This window comes from Manis pentadactyla, chromosome 5 (assembly GCF_030020395.1).
Source record: "Manis pentadactyla isolate mManPen7 chromosome 5, mManPen7.hap1, whole genome shotgun sequence".
NCBI classification, from domain to species: Eukaryota; Metazoa; Chordata; class Mammalia; order Pholidota; family Manidae; genus Manis; species Manis pentadactyla.
This window is the reverse complement of record NC_080023.1, coordinates 154777010-154797478: the sequence shown is the minus strand read 5'-3', so window position 1 is coordinate 154797478 and position 20469 is coordinate 154777010. Positions and strand designations below refer to the sequence as shown.

General features: G+C 36.4%; 1 protein-coding gene across 5 annotated transcripts in view; it reads right to left on the bottom strand.

Annotated features, from left to right (window-relative positions):
* The window catches only part of CBFA2T2 (CBFA2/RUNX1 partner transcriptional co-repressor 2), a 179465-nt gene that overhangs the window by 60449 nt on the left and 98547 nt on the right, over positions 1-20469 (bottom strand). For all 5 annotated transcript variants that reach the window (XR_008997934.1, XM_036902540.2, XM_036902541.2 and 2 more), the window contains exon 2: positions 151-294. Coding sequence is in view for 4 of the 5 variants with exons in the window: in XM_036902540.2 (XP_036758435.1) it covers positions 151-294 (144 nt within the window). In the remaining variant the exon portion in view is untranslated. The remainder of the gene's footprint in view (positions 1-150; positions 295-20469) is intronic.

Here is a 20469-nt window from a genome sequence, read left to right as displayed (position 1 = left end):
AAATTCTATATATCTGATATATGTATACAGATCTTAATAACCATTTTGAAAATACTGAATAATATATGCAGAAGGCTTAAGGAAGTCAGTCACTTAGATACAAATGTCACCCTCTCTGAACCACAAAAAGAAGTAATAAAGAGGTCTCACATGCTGTAGGAGTAAATGACACTGGCCTAGGTCCTCCGGGATTTATTGGTGGGAGGGGTGGCATGGTGGGGGGTGAAGATCTTGACTGTATTTTTACTTCCACAGGCGATCCAGGCATTGCTGGCACCCTTTTCTCTGGACCAACTGTAGAGAATAAAAAGAATGAAGGTCAGTTTTCTGTAAGATAATAAAACTGGTGACAATCTAAAATACCAACGTATTTTCCTAGAGGATTAAAAAGTTAAGAAGATGCTTAGGTTAATAAGCTGAATGGTGGGCCCTAAAAAGATGATCTACAGTAGTCTTCCCTTTGTGATTTCACTTTCCTTAGTTTCAGTCAACCCAGTCAGCCATGTCCAAGCAGACGATCCTCCTGACCAGAAGCAGTGGCCTAACATTATGTTACAACGCCTACACCATTCACCTCATTTCACCTCATCATGTAGGTATTTTATCATCTCACGTTATTACACAAAGAAGGGTAAGGACAATACAATAAGATATTTTGAAAAAGAGACCACATTCATGTAATTACAGGATACTATAATTATCCTATTATTACTGGTTATTGTTAATTTATTACTGTGCCTAATTTATAAACTAAAGTTTATGATAGGTATGCATGTGTAAGAAAAAACAGTGTACATAATAGCATTCAGTACTATTTGAAGTTTCATGAAGCTGCTGGTGGTCTTGGAATGTACCCCCCCACACATAAAGGGGAACTACTGAACCTCTTAATTCCTTGAACTGTGAATGTTTTATTTGGAAAAAGGGCCTTTGAAGATTAGTTAAGGATCTTGAGGAGAACATCCTGGATTATCTGGGTAAGGCTCTAAACCCAGTATGAATGATGCCCTTCTAAGAAGAGCAGAAAAAACACATACACAGAGGAGACTACATAAAAACAGATGTAGCTACGCAGAGACTGCAATGTGACAATGGAGGCAGAGATGGAGTGATGCGTCTACAAGGCAAGGAATGCCAAGGACTGTCAGCAACCACCAGAAGCTAGGAGACAGTTATGGAATAGATTCTTCCACTGAGGTCCCAAAAGGGAATCAACCTTGCTGATATCCTGATCTTATACTTCTGGCCTGAACTGTGAGGGAATATTGCTGTCTTAAGCCACCTACTTTGTGGTACTTTGTTATGGCAACTCTAGGAGACTAAAACAAGGTAGCAAGGTCAATGGGTGACATGATCTGAAAGTTAACAGTGAGGACAGTGGCTCAGAAAGAAAGAAACCAGATTATAAATTCATTTTATCACGACTGCATTCTTTTTTCTCTTCATAAAATGAATCAAATTAGTAGGAGAAAAAAGCTAATGTGGAACTATGTACATCAGTAGGTGTCAACTGCATGGAACGGGAACAGGATCATAATCAGTTGTACATTAATTACTATGAATGATTAAGTACTAAATTTTTATATTCATCTATTCTAAGTAGGAAAAACAGGGTGGATTCAACATCTCTGACATCAATATGTAAATGTCTTTTATGATGCACAGTGCCAAACAGACAAAAAGTAAAAGTGATTCTAAACAAAGCAGAGGCTACTTCACCCATGGGGACAAAGCAGCTTTCGTAAGCAGCTGTTTCCTAACACCAGACAGCAACAAATTCCAGAAAGAGAAATGTGATAGATTAAACTTAATGATGTTAGAATGAGGTCTAAGCTAATATGAGTAAGACTTGATACTGAGGAGTAGTATTTTACTGTCTTCAAAAGGTTATTTTTTCCCATTACAGGGAAATTGTTATATACTTAGGAAACAATAGGGCCAGAGGTACCATAACCACCATTAAATTGAGCTATGATGTTCTCAGTAATTCCAAGCTTTTCACTTAAGTACCACGTTTAACCCTCCAAAAAATGCTAAATTCAATTTAAAGTACAAGAATGGATACCAAAGGTTCAAATGAGAATGTTAAATCACAGATTTCTTTCTGTGAGATCATAGCTGTCAACGCAATACACACAAGAGCATTTATGACACTGGCAATAAAGCACATCTTCTTGTATTTGTGGGCACCTTCTAATAAGGGGAAAACCCCCAAATACTATTTTTATGCTTCAGTTTGCAGTGGCTGCATTTGGGGAAGAGATATAATGAATACATAAAGTCAATCAAGGAAGCAATGCCCTCAATTTACAAATCTCCTGACAAATATGTGCAGCTCTCTGAGAGCCATGTGGGCAACACTCTGCCAGCCCTTCCCATCGCTCTGTCCAGGACATTTTCTTTGTGAAACTGATGGTCTTCCTGTCTGATTAGTGAACTAATGAGCTGCTGCGTTTGCCTTTTTCTTCTTGACAGTGTTTTCTCATTGCCCTTCAGAGAACAGTTGACACATTTCCAGCTCTTCCATCTGGGGCCCAGCTTTCTGGAGGGTGGGGGAAGAAGGGAAGGAAGGAACTGACAGTTGTCTCACACTGTTATGTGTTGTGTATGGTGTGCAACAACCTGGAGGGAGCCTTTCTTCAGACCACCTGCCTTTACAGCAAGGGCGCCAAGGCCTGAGGAGGGCTTAGCAGAGAGATGTGTTTTAACATTGAACACTTGGCAGAATGAAAAACTCAGAGCAGCCCAACTGCAGAACACCAACTCATATCTGAACTATTAAATATTGGGCAAAATCCAGTCCCCACAGTACTTTTTACAGATTACAACTACCCATCTCTTATTCATGTTACTACTCATAAATCTGCAACACCTAGCGTTATCCTCATGTTTCAGTTAACACTGTCTAGTAGGAAAAGCATAGCTGTGGAGACTGAAAGAGTGTGAATCTTCATTCTGTTACAACCTACATAATTTTATCAAATCATTTCACCTTTCTGGGCCTCATTTTCAACGTATGTAAAATATGTATGTAAAATCATTTCATGTATGTAAAATAAGAGATAATAAGACCTACCTTGATGGAAATATTTAAGGACTGGAGAAAATGCACTTGTGCTAGGTTAGAGAAGGGACTCAGTAAATAGTAATTATTAGAAAACAGTAAGTCTAGTACTCAATTCTGGATTTACTACCTAATCAGCCATGTGACCATAAAACAACAATTAACCTACCTAACCTCAGAGATATTGCATGGAATGACTCAAGAATGAACAGTTGCAAAGGCATCAAGTACAAGATGTATTCTTGTTGGTGGCTGTGTGGCATGAAGGCATTTCATGGTGTGAGAGATCTAACCAAGTGGTTTATAACCTGACAAATTCAGCAGCTGCTCAGATACTGGATAAGGGTTACACTACAAAGAAGACATTTACACAGCTTGGTGGCTGTGACATGCCTTTATGTCATTAGTGTTAGAGTGACTTCATTTCTAAATTTTTATGAAACTGATGTTCATGCTTTATATTCTAGCTAGACTCCTTCAAAGAATCAACCGTATCTTGAACTCTTTTCAGTTTCAGAGAACTTTAGATAAAGTTCAAGGAGCAGAAATTCCTTTCTCTCAAGTGTGATTTGAGCCCATAAACACTAGTGCTCAGAATACCAGAGACAAAGTCGTCAGTCCTAGAAAATCAAAGTAACAGTTAGTTTTGTCATAAAGATTCAACTCAATCCTACACACAGATTCGATGATTCAGAGTAACTGATAATTTAGTCACTATGAGTTTGTGCCCTGGTTATCTTGACTATCTGGATATATATCAATTAAAAAATTAAAACTCAATAATACCCATTCTCCTTAAAGTTTTCCAAAAAATAGAAGAGGAGGGAATACTCCCAAACTCATTCTATGAAGCCAACATCACCCTAATACCAAAACCAGGCAAAGACCCCACCAAAGAAGAAAATTACAGACCAACATCCCTGATGAATGTAGATGCAAAAATACTCAATAAAATATTAGCAAACCGAATTCAAAAATATATCAAAAGGATCATACACCATGACCAAGTAGGATTCATCCCAGGGATGCAAGGATGGTACAACATTCGAAAATCCATCAACATCATCCACCACATCAACAAAAAGAAGGACAAAAACCACATGATCATCTCCATAGATGCTGAAAAAGCATTTGACAAAATTCAACATCCATTCATGATAAAAACTCTCAGCAAAATAGGTATAGAGGACAAGTACCTCAACATAATAAAGGCCATATACGATAAACCCACAACCAACATCATACTGAACAGCGAGAAGCTGAAAGCTTTTCCTCTGAGATCGGGAACAACACAGGGATGCCCACTCTCCCCACTGTTATTTAACATAGTACTGGAGGTCCTAGCCATGGCAATTAGACAAAACAAAGAAATACAAGGAATCCAGATTGGTAAAGAAGAAGTTAAACTGTCACTATTTGCAGATGACATGATATTGTACATAAAAAACCCTAAAGACTCCACTCCAAAACTACTAGAACTGATATCGGAATACAGCAAAGTTGCAGGATACAAAATCAACACACAGAAATCTGTGGCTTTTCTATACACTAACAATGAACCAACAGAAAGAGAAATCAGGAAAACAACTCCATTCACAATTGCATCAAAAAAAATAAAATACCTAGGAATAAACCTAACCAAAGAAGTGAAAGACCTATACCCTGAAAACTACAAGTCACTCTTAAGAGAAATTAAAGGGGACAGTAACAAATGGAAACTCATCCCATGCTCTTGGCTAGGAAGAATTAATATCGTCAAAATGGCCATCCTGCCCAAAGCAATATACAGATTTGATGTAATCCCTATCAAATTACCAGCAACATTCTTCAACGAATTGGAACAAATACTTCAAAAATTCATATGGAAACACCAAAGACCCCGAATAGCCAAAGCAATCCTGAGAAAGAAGAATAAAGTTGGGGGGGGATCTTGCTCCCCAACTTCAAGCTCTACTACAAAGCCACAGTAATCAAGACAATTTGGTACTGGCACAAGAACAGAGCCACAGACCAGTGGAACAGAATAGAGACTCCAAACATTAACCCAAACATATATGGTCAATTAATATTTGATAAAGGAGCCATGGCCATACAATGGGGAAATGACAGTCTCTTCAACAGATGGTGCTGGCAAAACTGGACAACTACATGTAGGAGGATGAAACTGGACCATTGTCTAACCCCATATACAAAAGTAAACTTAAAATGGATCAAAGACCTCAATGTAAGTCATGAAACCATAAAACTCTTAGAAAAAAACATAGGCAAAAATCTCTTAGACATAAACATGAGTGACCTCTTCTTGAATATATCTCCCCGGGCAAGGAAAACAAAAGCAAAAATGAACAAGTGGGACTATATTAAGCTGAAAAGCTTCTGTACAGCAAAAGACACCATCAATAGAAAAGGTACCCTACAGTATGGGAGAATATATTTGTAAATGACAGATATGATAAAGGCTTGACATCCAAAATATATAAAGAGCTCACCCACCTCAACAAACAAAAAACAAATAATCAATTAAAAAATGGGCAGAGGAATTGAACAGACAGTTCTCCAAAAAAGAAGTTCAGATGGCCAACAGACACATGAAAAGATGTTCCACATCGCTAGTTATCAGAGAAATGCAAATTAAAACCACAATGAGATATCACCTCACACCAGTAAGGATGGCTACCATCCAAAAGACAAACAACAATAAATGTTGGTGAGGTTGTGGAGAAAGGGGAACCCTCCTACACTGCTGATGGGAATGTAAATTAGTTCAACCACTGTGGAAAGCAGTATGGAGGTTCCTCAAAATGCTCAAAATAGACTTGGATTTGACCCAGGAATTCCACTCCTAGGAATTTACCCTAAGAATGCAGCACTCCAGTTTGAGAAAGACAGATGCACCCCTATGTTTATTGCAGCACTATTTACAATAGCCAAGAATTGGAAGCAACCTAAGTGTCCATCAGTAGATGAATGGATAAAGAAGATGTGGTACATATACACAATGGAATATTATTCAGCCATAAGAAGAAAACAAATCCTACCATTTGCAACAACATGGATGGAGCTAGACGGTATTATGCTCAGTGAAATAAGCCAAGCGGAGAAAGACAAATACCAAATGATTTCACTCATCTGTGGAGTATAAGAACAAAGGAAAAACTGTAGGAACAAAACAGCAGCAGACTCACAGAACCCAAGAATGGACTAACAGGTACCAAAGGGAAAGGGACTGGGGAGGATGGGTGGGTAGGGAGGGATAAGGGAGGGGGAGAAGAAAGGGGATATTATGATTAGCATGCATAATGTGGGGGGTGGGAGAAAGGGGAGGGCTGTGCAACACAGAGAAGACAAGTAGTGATTCTACAACATTTTTCTATTCTGATGGACAGTGACTGTAATGGGGTTTGTGGGGGACTTGGTGTAGGGGAGAGCCTAGTAAACATAATATTCTTCATGTAATTGTAGATTAATGATAACAAAAAAAAAAGAGAGAGAAAGAAAAGGGGGATTACTCCCTGATAGGATAAAACTAACTGCAAATCAACGATTAATGCATGCTTTACATATCCTTAATTTTGTCTTTTAAAGGGTGTCAGGTGATCAGCTATGGAAGTACATTTTTCTGATAATATTCCTTTCTCTTAAAAAAAAAAAACAGTTCCTGTGCGGTGATCTCCAATAGGTTCTTCACAATGGTATAAAGGTCATATCAAAGTGTGGGCAAAGGGTTTGTTTGTGTTTATACAGAGGATCAAAGCCTAATTTGGCTACCCAGAAAACGAATTAAGATACGATATGAAGAAGAACTTCCAACATCAACATCCTCTGGAAGAGTCATTCCAGAAGATGATCATCAAAAAACTTCAACAAAGATCCTGGCACTGTTGCAGTTGTAGCTGCATTCATCCCACCGGTTCCTGGACTTGCCATTGGAATGAAGAAGGAGATATCTAAGCTGGCCTGTGCATACAGTAAAACAACAGATTTGACTGGATCTATACTGTCGGAACTCAACCAAGAATTAGGAGAAGTGCAAGTTGCAGTGCTCCAAAATCGTGCGACTATAGACTATCTACTGTTAAAAGAACATATGGGATGTGAACAGTTCCCAGGAATGTGTTGTTTTAATTTGTCTGATTTTTCTCAAACTATTCAAATTCAGTTAGACAATATCCATCATATCACTGATAAGTTTTCACAAATGCCTAGGGTACCTAACTGGTTTTCTTGGTTTCACTGGATATGGCTGATAATTGTAGGTCTGCTTTTGTTATGTAGCTGTATTTCTATTATGTTAATGTGTGTACGCAATTTAATTAGTACTTTGTTAAAACCTATACATGCTTATGTTACTCTACAAGAAGATATGTCAAAGAAATAATCAATCTTCCCAAGTTTTCTTCTGTCTGCTACTTCTATAGCTTTCCTTCTTCCTTCCTAATTACAACCCTTTAGTAGAATTTGTGCCTCATATCGAAAATGACCGAGTATCATAATTCTTCCCAGTGGTAAAGATACCTCAAGACAAATGCTGGGCATAGAAGCCACAGGGCATAAATATGCAAAGAAATAAAAAGCTAACCATTTCAAACAATAAGGCTTCTCTCTCACTTACCAACTTAACATTTCCCTGTATGGCCCCGGAAGATGACTGGTTAGCCAGAGACGGGTAAGATTCCTCAAGGGAGGAACAACCTAAGACAGGCACAGTCGCAGGGGGGTCATCAGGTGAGAAATTGGGGATCAACAGAGGTGAGGCTTAGAACCTCACCCCCCCTGTTCTGAGAGAAATCTTCTGCATACGTGGATGTTTTATTGCCCTTGTCTAGCTTGGATTAACACATAGTCTACAGGCACACACCTGATCATCTACATTTGCTCTCTTACAACACTAAACTATGTTTTCTACCTTTAGGTTGTATCTACCTACCACTTCAGCATCTTATTAAAAATAATAAAGAGAGAAATGTGGTATCCACATATAAATCAAGTATAAAAATCAAATGTGTATTCATATTTGAACTGACTGTTTATAGTTCATAATGCATGAGCAAAACCAAAAGTTTCTGTGATGACTGCCCTTGTACTGTTCACCATGTAACTTATTCACTATGTAAGAATTTGTTCTCCATGTAAGAACTTGTTCGTTATGCTTCAGAAGATTGGAGACTGACGAAAATTAGGCTTGGGGTGGATTAATGATTGTGCATTGAGCATTGACTCCCCTATACAGAATTTTATTGTTAACAACCATTTGATCAATAAATATGAGAGATGCCCTAACAACAACAACCAAGAAAAAGTACACACTTCCAATTGTAAAATAAATAAGCAACCGGGATGTAATGTATAGCATAAGGAATATAGTCAAAATATTGTAACAACTTGGTATGGTGATAGCTGGTACTTAGAATTATCATGTATATAAATGTTGAATCACTGTGTTGTACACCTGAAACTAATGTAATGTAATACTGTGTGTCAACTACCCTTCAATAAAAAATAATTATCTAAAAAAAAAAAAAAAAAAAAAAAGACAAATGCTGGGCATAGAAGCTGCAGGGCATAAATCTGCAAAGAAGTAAAAAGCTAACCTTTTCAAAGAATATTGCTTCTCTCTCACTTACCAACTTTACATTTCCCTGTATGGCCCCAGAAGATGGCTGATTAGCCAGAGACGGGTAAGATTCCTCAAGGGAGGAACAACCTAAGACAGGCACAGTCGCAGGGGGGGCAACAGGTGAGAAATTGGGGATCCACAGAGGTGAGGCTCAGAACCTCACCCCCCCTGTTTTGAGAGAAATCTTCTGCATCCATGGATGTTTTGTTGCCCTTGTCTAGCTTGGATTAATACTTAGTCTACAGGCACAGACCTGACCATCTACATTTGTCCTCTTACAGCACTAAATTATGTTTTCTACCTTTATCTTGCATCTACCTACCACTTCATTTTATTTTAAAAAAAAAATAATAATAAGGGAGAAATGTGGGATTCACATATAAATCAAGTATAAAAATCAAACGAATAATCATATCTGACTTGATTGTTTATAGTTCATGATACGTGATCAAAACTGAAAGTTTCTGTGATATGACTGCCCTTGCACTGTTCACCATGTAAGAACTTATTCACTATGTAAGAACTTGTTCACCATGTAAGAACTTGTTCGTTATGCTTCAGTAGATTGGAGACTGTTGAAAATTAGGCTTGGGGTTGATTAATGATTGTACACTGAGTCCCCTATACAGAATATTATTGTTGTTAACAACCATTTGATCAATAAATATGAGAGATGCCCTCTCAAAAAAATAAAATAAATAAAATAAATAAAATAAAACTCAAACATACGACCACAGAATTCTTAAGATCACCTGATGTTTTAACACCTAACCATGTAAAGCCAAACAACTTGAGGTAAAGAAGTGAAAAAAGAAAAGTGTGTCTGAACAATGTTCTGACTTCTCCATTATGTGGTAGGCTGTGGATGCCATGAAAACAAAACTGACAATCATTAAACACAAACATCCTAGACAAATGCCACTTGAAAAGAATCCTATATGATAAATGTCCATAAATGAGTCCATTTTACAAAAATTACTTTGAAGCTGACAAAGGAACAATAAGTACAAGAGGTATAAATAAAAATACATGAGATAAGAAAAATACAATTATATGAGAGGCAGGGTTACCCAGAAATTTTAAGAAGAAAAATTTCCAGGGCCGCAAGGAGGAAGCATGTTCAGATTAAAGAAGGTGAGCTTAATATGAAAGATGCTCTTCTATCACTTACTGGTTGTATGACAATGGTTTTCCTCATCCCTGGGGACAACACTTACCACACAGGATTATAGTGAAGGGTACCATAATATATATAATAATGGCCAGTACATAATAAACATTCTTCCATGTTTACTTGAATCAGATTAAAAATCTATTAGAATTAATCATTTTATTTGGCCACTGAGATGTTTACCTATGCTGAGCTTTGGCTAGAAGATATGATCAAGTGCTCCTGATTATCATCACTGAGAAAAATAAGCTGAATATAGGTCTTTCAGATGTGTAGGAGAGGAATACTGATCATTCCAAACAGGCTACCCTAGGGGTTATATCTGTTTCTTAAAATAAATCAGACTCCTAAGAAACAACTGGGAAGTTTTAAAGAGTATTTTATCTTTGGCGACAGAAGAGACGTTTTTCTTTTTTATGTGTATAAGCACACATTCATATGGTTCAAAAATCAGTATGATGTAAGAAGAAATACTCCTTGCTCCTGTCCCTATGTACCCCATCCCATAGGTAACCATCTTAACTTGTTTGTGTACCCTTCCATTCTTTCTGTGTATACAATGAGCAAATATATAAATTCTTATCCCACTCCATTTATATAAGGGTAGAATAATTACATTAAACCCAGTGTCCCCAATAATGGCCTCTCTGTAGCCACATCTTTTGCAATGCTGAATTTGGCCAGGCACTCTGATTTGCTTTGGCCAATCTAATGTGATAGAAGTGACAGACTGCCAGTTCTGAGCCTCTCTTGGAACCCTGACTCTGCCATGAAAGCAAATCCAGACTAGGTTACTGGAGAATGAGACTGCATTGAACAGAGACAAGCTGCACTGGCTAAGGCCAGCTGATCCCCAAACATGTGAGAGCTGAACCTGATGAATCTGATCCACAGCTGGCTGACTGCAGACATACTGAGTGAGTGAGCACAACCAAGAACAGGAAAATCACTTTTAGCATGGCTTGTTATACAGCAATAAACCAATATGTAACAGATCCATACCACATATAAACTATACTGCTCCTTGGTTTTCTGTTGTTCTATTTTTTAATTGCACAATGTCATTAAATTCTTAATTCCATCTTTTTTTGTTAACAGATGCATGATATTCTATTGTGTGGATGTAACATAGATTATTTAAACAATCCCCTACTGATGAATAATCGGATTGTTTCCAACCATTTGTAACTGCATTGTGAAGCTTTCCAGATCCCATGTCTCTGCCTTGTATTTGCCAGGCTTTGGGAAAGAGATAAAAGAAGATAGGACCCTGAGTTATGGGAAAAATAGATATATTAAAATGCAAACAAAGTAGTACTAAGAAAACAAAGTAATCAATCAATATCATATACCACATAAACAAAAAAGGATAAAAACCACATGATCATCTCAATAGATGCTGAAAAAGCATTTGACAAAATTCAACATGCATTCATGATAAAAACCCTCAACTAAAGGGTAGAGAGGGTACATACCTCTCAACATCATAAAGGCCATATACAACAAACCCACAACCAACATCATACTTAATAGCAAAAAGCTGAAAGCTTCTCCTCTAAGATCAGTAACAAGACAAGGGTGTCCATTCCCACCATTTTTATTCAACATAATAGTACTGGAAGTCCTAGCCATGGCAATCAGACAAAACAGAGACAAAAGGCACCCAAATTGGTAAGGAAGAAGTTAAAATGTCACTATTTGTAGATGACATATTATACATAGAAAACCCTAAAGACTCCACCAAAAAACTACTAGAACTACTAATAACTGAATTCAGCAAAGTTGCAGGACACAAAATTAATACACAGAAAGCTGTCACATTCCTATACACTAACAACAAACTAGCAGAAAGAGAAATCAGGAAAACAATTCCATTTACAATTGCATCAAAAAGAATAAAACACCTAGGAATAAACCTAACCAAGCAGATAAAAGACCTGTACTCTGAAAACTGTAAGATACTCATGAGACTAATAAATTAGACAACAAAGGAAAGCTATCCTGTGCTCATGGATAGGAAGAATTAATATTGTCAAAATGGCCATCTTGCCCAAAGCAATTTACAGATTCAATGTAATCCCTATCAAAATACCAACAGCATTTTTCAATCAACTACAACAAACAGTTCCAACATTCATATGGAACCACAAAAGACAATGAATAGCCAAAGCAATCCTGAGAAAGAAGAACCAAACTGGGGGGATTACAATACAATCTCTGACCTCATTTCCCACAAAGCTACAGTAAAAAAAACAGTTTGGTACTGGCACAAGAACAGACCCATAGATCAATGTAACAGAACAGAGAGCCCAGATATAAACCCACACATATATGATCAATTAATATATGATAAGGGAGCCATGAATATAGAAGGGAGAAAAGACAGCCTCTCCAATAACTGGTGTTGGGAAAACTGGACAGCTACATATGAGAATGAAATTGTATTGTCAAACTCCACACACAAAAGCAAACTTGAAATGGATCAAAGACCCGAATATAAGACACAAAACCATAAAACTCTTAGAAGAAAACAGACAAAAATCTCTTGAACATAAGTATGAGCACTTTTTTCCTGGACACATCTCCTCAAGCAAGGGAAACAAAATAAAAAAAGAACAAATGGGACTACATCAAACTAAATAGCTTCTGTACAGCAAAGAACACCATCAGCAAAAGAAAAAGGCATCCTACAGTATGAGAGAATATATTCATCAACAACTCATCTGATAAGGGGTTAACATCTAAAATATATAATGAACTCATACACCTCAACACCCAAAAAATAAGTAACTCAATTAAAAAAGGGTGGAGGACCTGAACAGATATTTCTCCAAAGATGAACTACAAATGGCCAATAAGCATATGAAAAGATGCTCCACATCACTCATCATCAGGGAAATGCAAATTAAAACGACAGTGAGATACCACCTCACCTATTAGAATGGCCACTATCCAACAGACAAGAAATAACAAATGTTGGTGAGGATGCAGAGAAATGGGAACCCTCCTACAATGTTGGTAGCAATGTATATTGGTACAACTGCTGTGGAAAGCAGTATAGGAACACTAAAAATAGAAATACCATTTGACCTAGTAATTTCACTTCTAGGAATTAACCCCCCAAAATTAAGTCCCTGATTTGAAAAGATATATGCACCCTTATGTTCACTGCTGCACTTTGCAATAGCCAAGATATGGAAGCAACCTGATGTCTATCTATAGTTGAATGGATAAAGAAGATGTGGTACATATACACAATGGAATGTTATTCAACCATAAAAAGAAAAGAAGTCCTGCCATTTGCAACAACATGGATGGAACTAGAGGGTATTATACTCAGTGAAATAAGTCAGGTGGAGAAAGACAAATACCATATGACTTCATTTATCTGTGGAATATAAAAATAAAGCAAAACAGAAGGAACAAAACAGCAGTAGACTATGAGACACTGAGACATGATTAGTGATTACCAAGGGGGAGGGGGAGGAGTTGGGGCCAGTGAGGGAGCAGGGTGAGAGGGATAATGCTGACAATAATTTATAATCACAATACAAGCTGGTCACAGGGACAGTAGTACAGCATGGAGAATATAGTCAGTGATTCTATAACATTTTTGTATGTTGACAGATAGTAGCTGCACTAGAGGGGGTGAGGATTTAATAATATTGGTAACTTCTGAACCACTCTGTTGTACATCTGAAAGCAAGGTTGTATATCAATAATAACTTAATTTTTAAAAAAAGAAAAAGAAGTAGAAACATTACTATGTATGAAGACCGGAGATGTCTTTACAGACCACTAAGTAGTTTACTGGCAAGACAGACTACTTACATGGGCTTTCTAGGCAACACAAAAAGATAAAAGCATGAAGGTTATAGTATGAATAGTGCCCCTAAGTCAGGATCAGAACCGAGGGAAAAAAATCAGGAAGAAGATTTCCTTGAACACGGTCTCTCTTTAACCATTACCAAGGATAGGTTCATGTCAAAAGAGAAGCATTTCCAAAATTGACAACTTGAATCCACTAAAGATAGAGGAAAGAACATAAAAATTACTGTTGCACTTACAGGCTTATAAGGCTGACAACTAATTATGGGCATAGAATATGCTTAAGGGATGGACAGTGACTGTGAAGAGGTATGTGGGGGGACTTGGTGAAGGGGGGGAGCCTAGTAAACATAATGTTCTTCATGTAATTGTAGATTAATGATGCCAAAATAAAAAATAATAATAACAAAAAAAAGAATATACTTAAGGATGAGCATTTTCCATCATTGTACATCTGCCACAAACCTGACAACATACTCAACTTCTTAATAATATGTAGACTTCACATACAGAGACATCCAGGAATAACTGTTCATAATGACAAATGATCATTCAACAAAAATTGAGACATAAGGACCCAAGTAAAGAAATTACCAGAAAAAATTTTACAAGGGACCTTGAAGACAGAGCTCAGTTAAAACAAAATTAGTGCTTTATCATATAGTAACACTAGGGATTGAAAGAAAAACACAAAAATTTCCATTACACATTTATAAATACATAAAGAAAATAAATTTATCAAATACATTTTGATAGCTCAAAGATCAACAAAGGGCAAGATAGTAAATATTTTGGGCATTGTGAGCTGTATGGTCACTGCCACCACTATTCAACTCTTCTGGTTCTAGTATACTCTAGACAACAAATGGGACTGACTGTGTTCCAATTAAACTTTACTTACAAAAACAGGCAGTGGGTCAAATGACCACTGCTATGGCTCATTTAAAAACTACAAAAATTCAAATGTCTTAATTCTTAGTTTATTTCTATGCCTATAATAATCTATTTTACAGCATCCACTGAAGTGGTTCATCTTAGTAACTTAAATTTAAGACTGGATTTAAAGAGATGTTTACTTATTCACCTCCAAGGGAAATAACATATAAAAAATTATTTAAAAACAGAAAAAATTACTTAAAGACAGCATTATTTAAGGAAGAATATTAATAACATGAAATCAGAGCTGAAGAGTTACAAAAATAAGGCTAATTATCAGATGTTCTTCCAAAAATAAGACAGATGTAAGAGAAGAACCTCAAAAAGTACTAGCATACCTGTGAAGGATCACTTGCTTTGTGATTATGCAAATTTTCTCCCTAGTCATCCCTCCTATCTCTGTCTTCTACCAAGGTCATCTGACCCAGAGATACCCAGAAAAATATATGACTCAAAAACTCGATAATAACAAACAACCCAACTTTAAGAATGAGCAAAAAAAGATTAAGAGACAATTCCCAAAAGAAGATATATAAATGGATGGCTGATAGGGACATAAAAGGATGCTTGACATACTAGTCATCAAAGAAACACACATTATAATACATCAACAAACAGGAACACACTACTGATACATATATCCAACAACGTGGAGGAATGTCAAAAGCATCAGGCTAAGTGAAAGATGCCAGACACACAACAAAACTATATACTGTATTATTCTACTTACATGAAACTTCAGACAAAAAGCAGATTAATGGCTGCCTGGGACTGATGGAAAGAAACTGACTACAAAGGGGCACATCAGGAGGCATGATGAATCTTTTTGTGGTGACAGAAATATTCTTTATCTCTACTGTAATAGCACTAATACAACTATACACAATAGCTAAAACTCAAACTGTATATATAAAACTGTATACATAAAACTGTATACATGGTCTTTCCTCTGTGCTTAATCTATATGTCCAAATTTCCCCAATTTATAAGGATACCAATCATATCAGATTAGGGCCCATCCTAATGACCTAATTTTAATTTAATTACTGCCTTATAGACACCTAACTCCAACTTCAGTCACCTTCTGTACTAGGGGTTAACACGTCAACATATAAATCTTTAAGGGACATAATTCAGCCAGTAATAGTGTAGGTAGAAAGAGATTTTAAAAAGTTAAATTAAGGATGTTGAGCAGCTTTTTCTGAACCGGATTTTAGTATTCTAAGATACATTCATTTGAAAATAGTTTAGTACCTCCAAGGTATCCTTACTGAGGACAGTACAGTAAATAAAACAAGAGTAAATAAAAGACAGAGATCAAGGAACAATTCTGACGTTTTTAGCCTGAGCAACTGGAATGATGGAATTCCCATTTACTGAGAAGGGGGAATGTGAAAGGAAGATGAGGGTACAGGTAGTTCAAGACCAGGACTAAATTTGAAATGCCTAGTAGATACTCAAATTGAGATGCTGGATAAGCAGCTGGACATAAAAGTCTGGAGATGAGGCTTGGGGTGCAGAAGTGAGCTAATGAATGACTAAATATTGTCAATTGATATACAGATGCTATTTAAAGCTGAAACTGGATTTTCTTAGAGGAAGTAAGTATAAAGTAGATGTTTAAGGACTGAACTCCAGATATTTCAATTTTTGGGATCATGGAAGATGAGAAGCTGAAAAAGGAGACTGAAAATGAGCAGCCCAATGTCAAGCCATTATGCAGTACACCTTAAACTTAGAGCTGTATGTCAACTTCATTTCAATAAAACTGAATGGAAAATTTAAGAAAGAAAGAAAATGAGCAACTGGGTAAATGGGAAAAAAACAGAAGCTAGTAAAGAGCATAATCTGCTGGGCTATATGCATTGTGAATTTCAAGATAAATATACAAATATTCATATAGGAATACATCCTCAATTTTAGGTTATTATAGGAGTTACAATTATGATTAAGAACACATCTTTTAAAACCAACCATTTTATAACGTCGGCTTTTGTCAAAACAACAGCAAGCAAGAATATAATTACAAAGGTCATAATATATTATTTGTAGCAAAGAATACAAAAGCATTTAAGAGACTGCACATGAGTCTTACCCCAGAACTTAATTGGGACAAGTACAATGACTGAAGTACTGTAGGCCAGATAAAACAGTTAAAATTTTCCTTCCTCCTTCAATTTAAATCATCTCTTACCTGAAACAAAATATATAGTAAATATGAAAAAGCTTGTTTGCAGCAAAAGGTATGAAAAGGGTGGTTTAACAAACAGGCCAAATTCCAAACTAGCTGGAAATTTGTCCTTGAAGAATGAAAGGCAGGCTATTAAAGAACAAAGAAGACTGGGTATGAAATTAGAAGATGTGACTTTGAATCTCATTGTTCTGCCAATTTATTAGGTACAGGACCTTTGACGAGTCACTCCAGAGCTTTATTTTCCTCATCTGTAACATGGAGAGAAGGGAGCAGCCGAAAGGCCAATAAAGTAACAACTAAGAAAGCTCTGTGACATTACTCAAGAATATTAGACAGCTGTTCATCAGAAATGTATTAACAATCATTATGCCACACTCTATGTTGAAAGTAACTAAAGGGCCTCTTCCAATGCTAATGATTTTAATATTTAAAGATATGTTGTGATTTCTTGCCAACATCAAAACCCTGTTAATAACCTTAATCCAAATTAAAAGCAACAGCAACACAGTTGACTTGTAATGTAAATAGGAAAAAATGAAATATGGATTGTTGCTTCCCAGCTCCAGCAAATGTTTATTTGGAATAATGTACTTATCTACTCCAACTGCACACCATCTGTTTCAAGTCTCCACCAAGTTAATATTTCTCACATGAACAGAAATGACTTAAAATTACATTTGATTAGCATCTTGCCTTCCCATGGAGGTTACCCCTACCACAATCGAAATCTATGGAATCTCAACCTCTTAACATTGTTAACAGCATTTCATTACACATGTAGCCAAAGTCAGGTAACTCAAAGAATTGAGACTGTCACAGAATAAGCTAACTCCAGGCTTCTTGGTCAAATAAAATTCTTTTCGTGTTTTTCTGGAGACAGGGAGAAATTTCTCATACTGCTAGTTAATGGCTTTCCTAAAATTCAAACCTAGTTCTCTTTGGTTCCATTTACTGACGCATCTGTTACAATTTCTCTGGAACACAGAAACTTTTATAACCATACATTGGCAAGTCCTGACAGGTCAACTCTCAAATGTATTCCACATCCACTGTTCTACTTCAGTTCAAGCCACTGTCATTCTCACCTGAACCACTGCAACTGCCTCCTAACTATTATGCTTCTACTTATGTCCCCTTCCAATCCATTCTCCATGTAGCAGCCAAAGTGCTGACTTAAAAATCTTAAATAAACAGATCTTGTCACATATCTATTTAAACTCCTTTAATGGTTTCCCATTACTCTTACAATAAAACACACACTCTACCTTGGTTTCATATGCAGTGATCTACCTAGCAGCTTCCAAAATGTGGTCTGGGAACAACCCTCAGGGATTCTGGAGACCCTCTGGGGGGGGGCTAAACTCTTATACTTGCCCACATCCTCTCTTATGAACAGTTCTATATGTTAATCAAGAGGGTGTCCTATATATCACGGTCATTCTGTGGTCATACCATCTCCATTTTCTAGAACTCCTTCCCCCTTCTTTACATACATTTAAATCTTCCCCATCACTTTTGCTGCAATTTGTTGGTCCTCTTTTCATCATCTGTCATCATGCACAAGGTACTACAAACATGCACAGTGGTTTGTAACAACTGTTAGTTGATGAACAGGATTAAGACATTAAAGGTAATTATGCTATCTAGTTCTGTTGAAGCATGATGTAATAAATAGCACAAGTATAAGCAAATTATGCTTACTCTAATTCTAGGCCATGGACTGTCCCATTAATCTTAATTCATACAACTTTGCTTGATACTAGGGAGACAAAATATGAAGATAGAACTATATGAATCCATTGGTACCACTTAAAAAAAAATCACCCTAGCTGGAACCTAGAATTATGTATATAAATGTTCTACCACTGTGTTGTACACTTGAAACTAATGTAATGTAATACTGTGCATCAACTACCCTTCAATAAAAAATAATTATTTAAAAAAAAAAAAAAAATCACCCAAAAATATATGTACTTTTAATGCACCCCACACATATTATGAAGACAGTATAATGTTCTATAAATCATGAAGCAATTAACCATGTTAACTATAAATACAGTATCTGTTTTTAAATTGCTGGGGAATATCACAGACTAATGAAGACATCAAATCTTTTGTTCATAACTCCCTTCATAGACCTTCCCACCTAAAGATGTTTTATTTATCTAGATCCAACCTATCCCATATACACACAGCTATTACTTTCAGATTGAAAATACTAAATTTTAAAAAACTGTTAACTTTTGCTATTTTAATTATATTCTATTAAGTAAAAATATTTGTCCAATGCAAAGACATATGTGCCCCCCCAACCTTCCAAGTACTGATAACCACCAAGTTAACTGTGACTTAAAAAAATTTTTTCTTAATCACATTACCATGTTTAGTTAACTTGGATGTATGAATATTTTTCTCTTCTGTAAAGATTTTTTCTTCAAACTTTAAAAAGAGTTCACCAATGCTAGGGCTCCACTTGGTTCTATGTCACTTAGTATCTGAAAAAACTGGTTCACAGGTTTCCCCAGTCTGAAGAATGGCCAACCAGCCCATCAGTTTCCTCTCTGGGGTGGATAACCAAAAAAAAAAAAACAGAACTGCAGACTCAGGAGTATTAGGGACCAAAGATCAAGCTCTCTTCCAAGATAGGAACCACTGGACAACCTCTCTGACTACCTGACATCCATCTTCTGTTAAGGAACTTTGGGTACTCAGGGGTTTGCCTTACTGCAGACAGTGCATGCCAATGCTGGATGACTAAGAAGTAGTTCTTGGCAATGGTCACTAACTGGTAATAATTGTATCTTCTGGGGTCTTGCCACTGTCAAATATTTGAAGAAAACTTTTATTGTGACTAATCAAAAGACAAGTGGTTGTGACTCCTGCTGCCCACAGCCACAGAGAAGCCAAGGAAAAAATGAAAGTTCTGTATGTTTGACTAAATCTGGTTTCTAACAGTTTGCTTATTAAACCCTCTTTCTGGAGAAACATGGACTTTAAAACAATAGCAACAAACTAGCTGAGGGTTTGATATTTTAACTGCTTTTTGGAAGTTGTTTGTGGGCAGGACAATGGGATTACAGACATTTTTGACTTTATGAGCAGATGTGCTATTGAGTCATGTCAACACATATATACTGAATTCTGATTATTCAGAGAAAACTAGTGTACCTCCATGTAAGGCAAAGATTCTTCCTATAACATTATACAACTTAGCACAAATTCACATGTGTTTTTCCATGTAAGAACTTGTTTGTTATGCCTCAGAAGATTGGAGACTGACGAAAATTAGGCTTGGGGTGGATTAATGATTGTGCATTGAGCATTGACTCCCCTATACAGAATTTTATTGTTGTTAACAACCATTTGATCAATAAATATGAGAGATGCCCTCACAAAAAAAAAAATTCACATGTGTTCTAAGTGTAGATTTTTTGCATAGGATTTCACAATATAGAGCTGCATTGCTCAATATGGTAGCCATTAAGACAAATGCATCTAATGAGCACCTGAACTGTAGCCAGTCCTGACTAAGATGTGCTGTTAAAAAAATAATACCAAGTTTCGAAGATTTTGTACTAAAAAAAAAAAGGAATGTAAAATACCTCAATGGTTTTTATGAATGTATGTTGAATTGACATTTCAGACATACTAACTTAAAT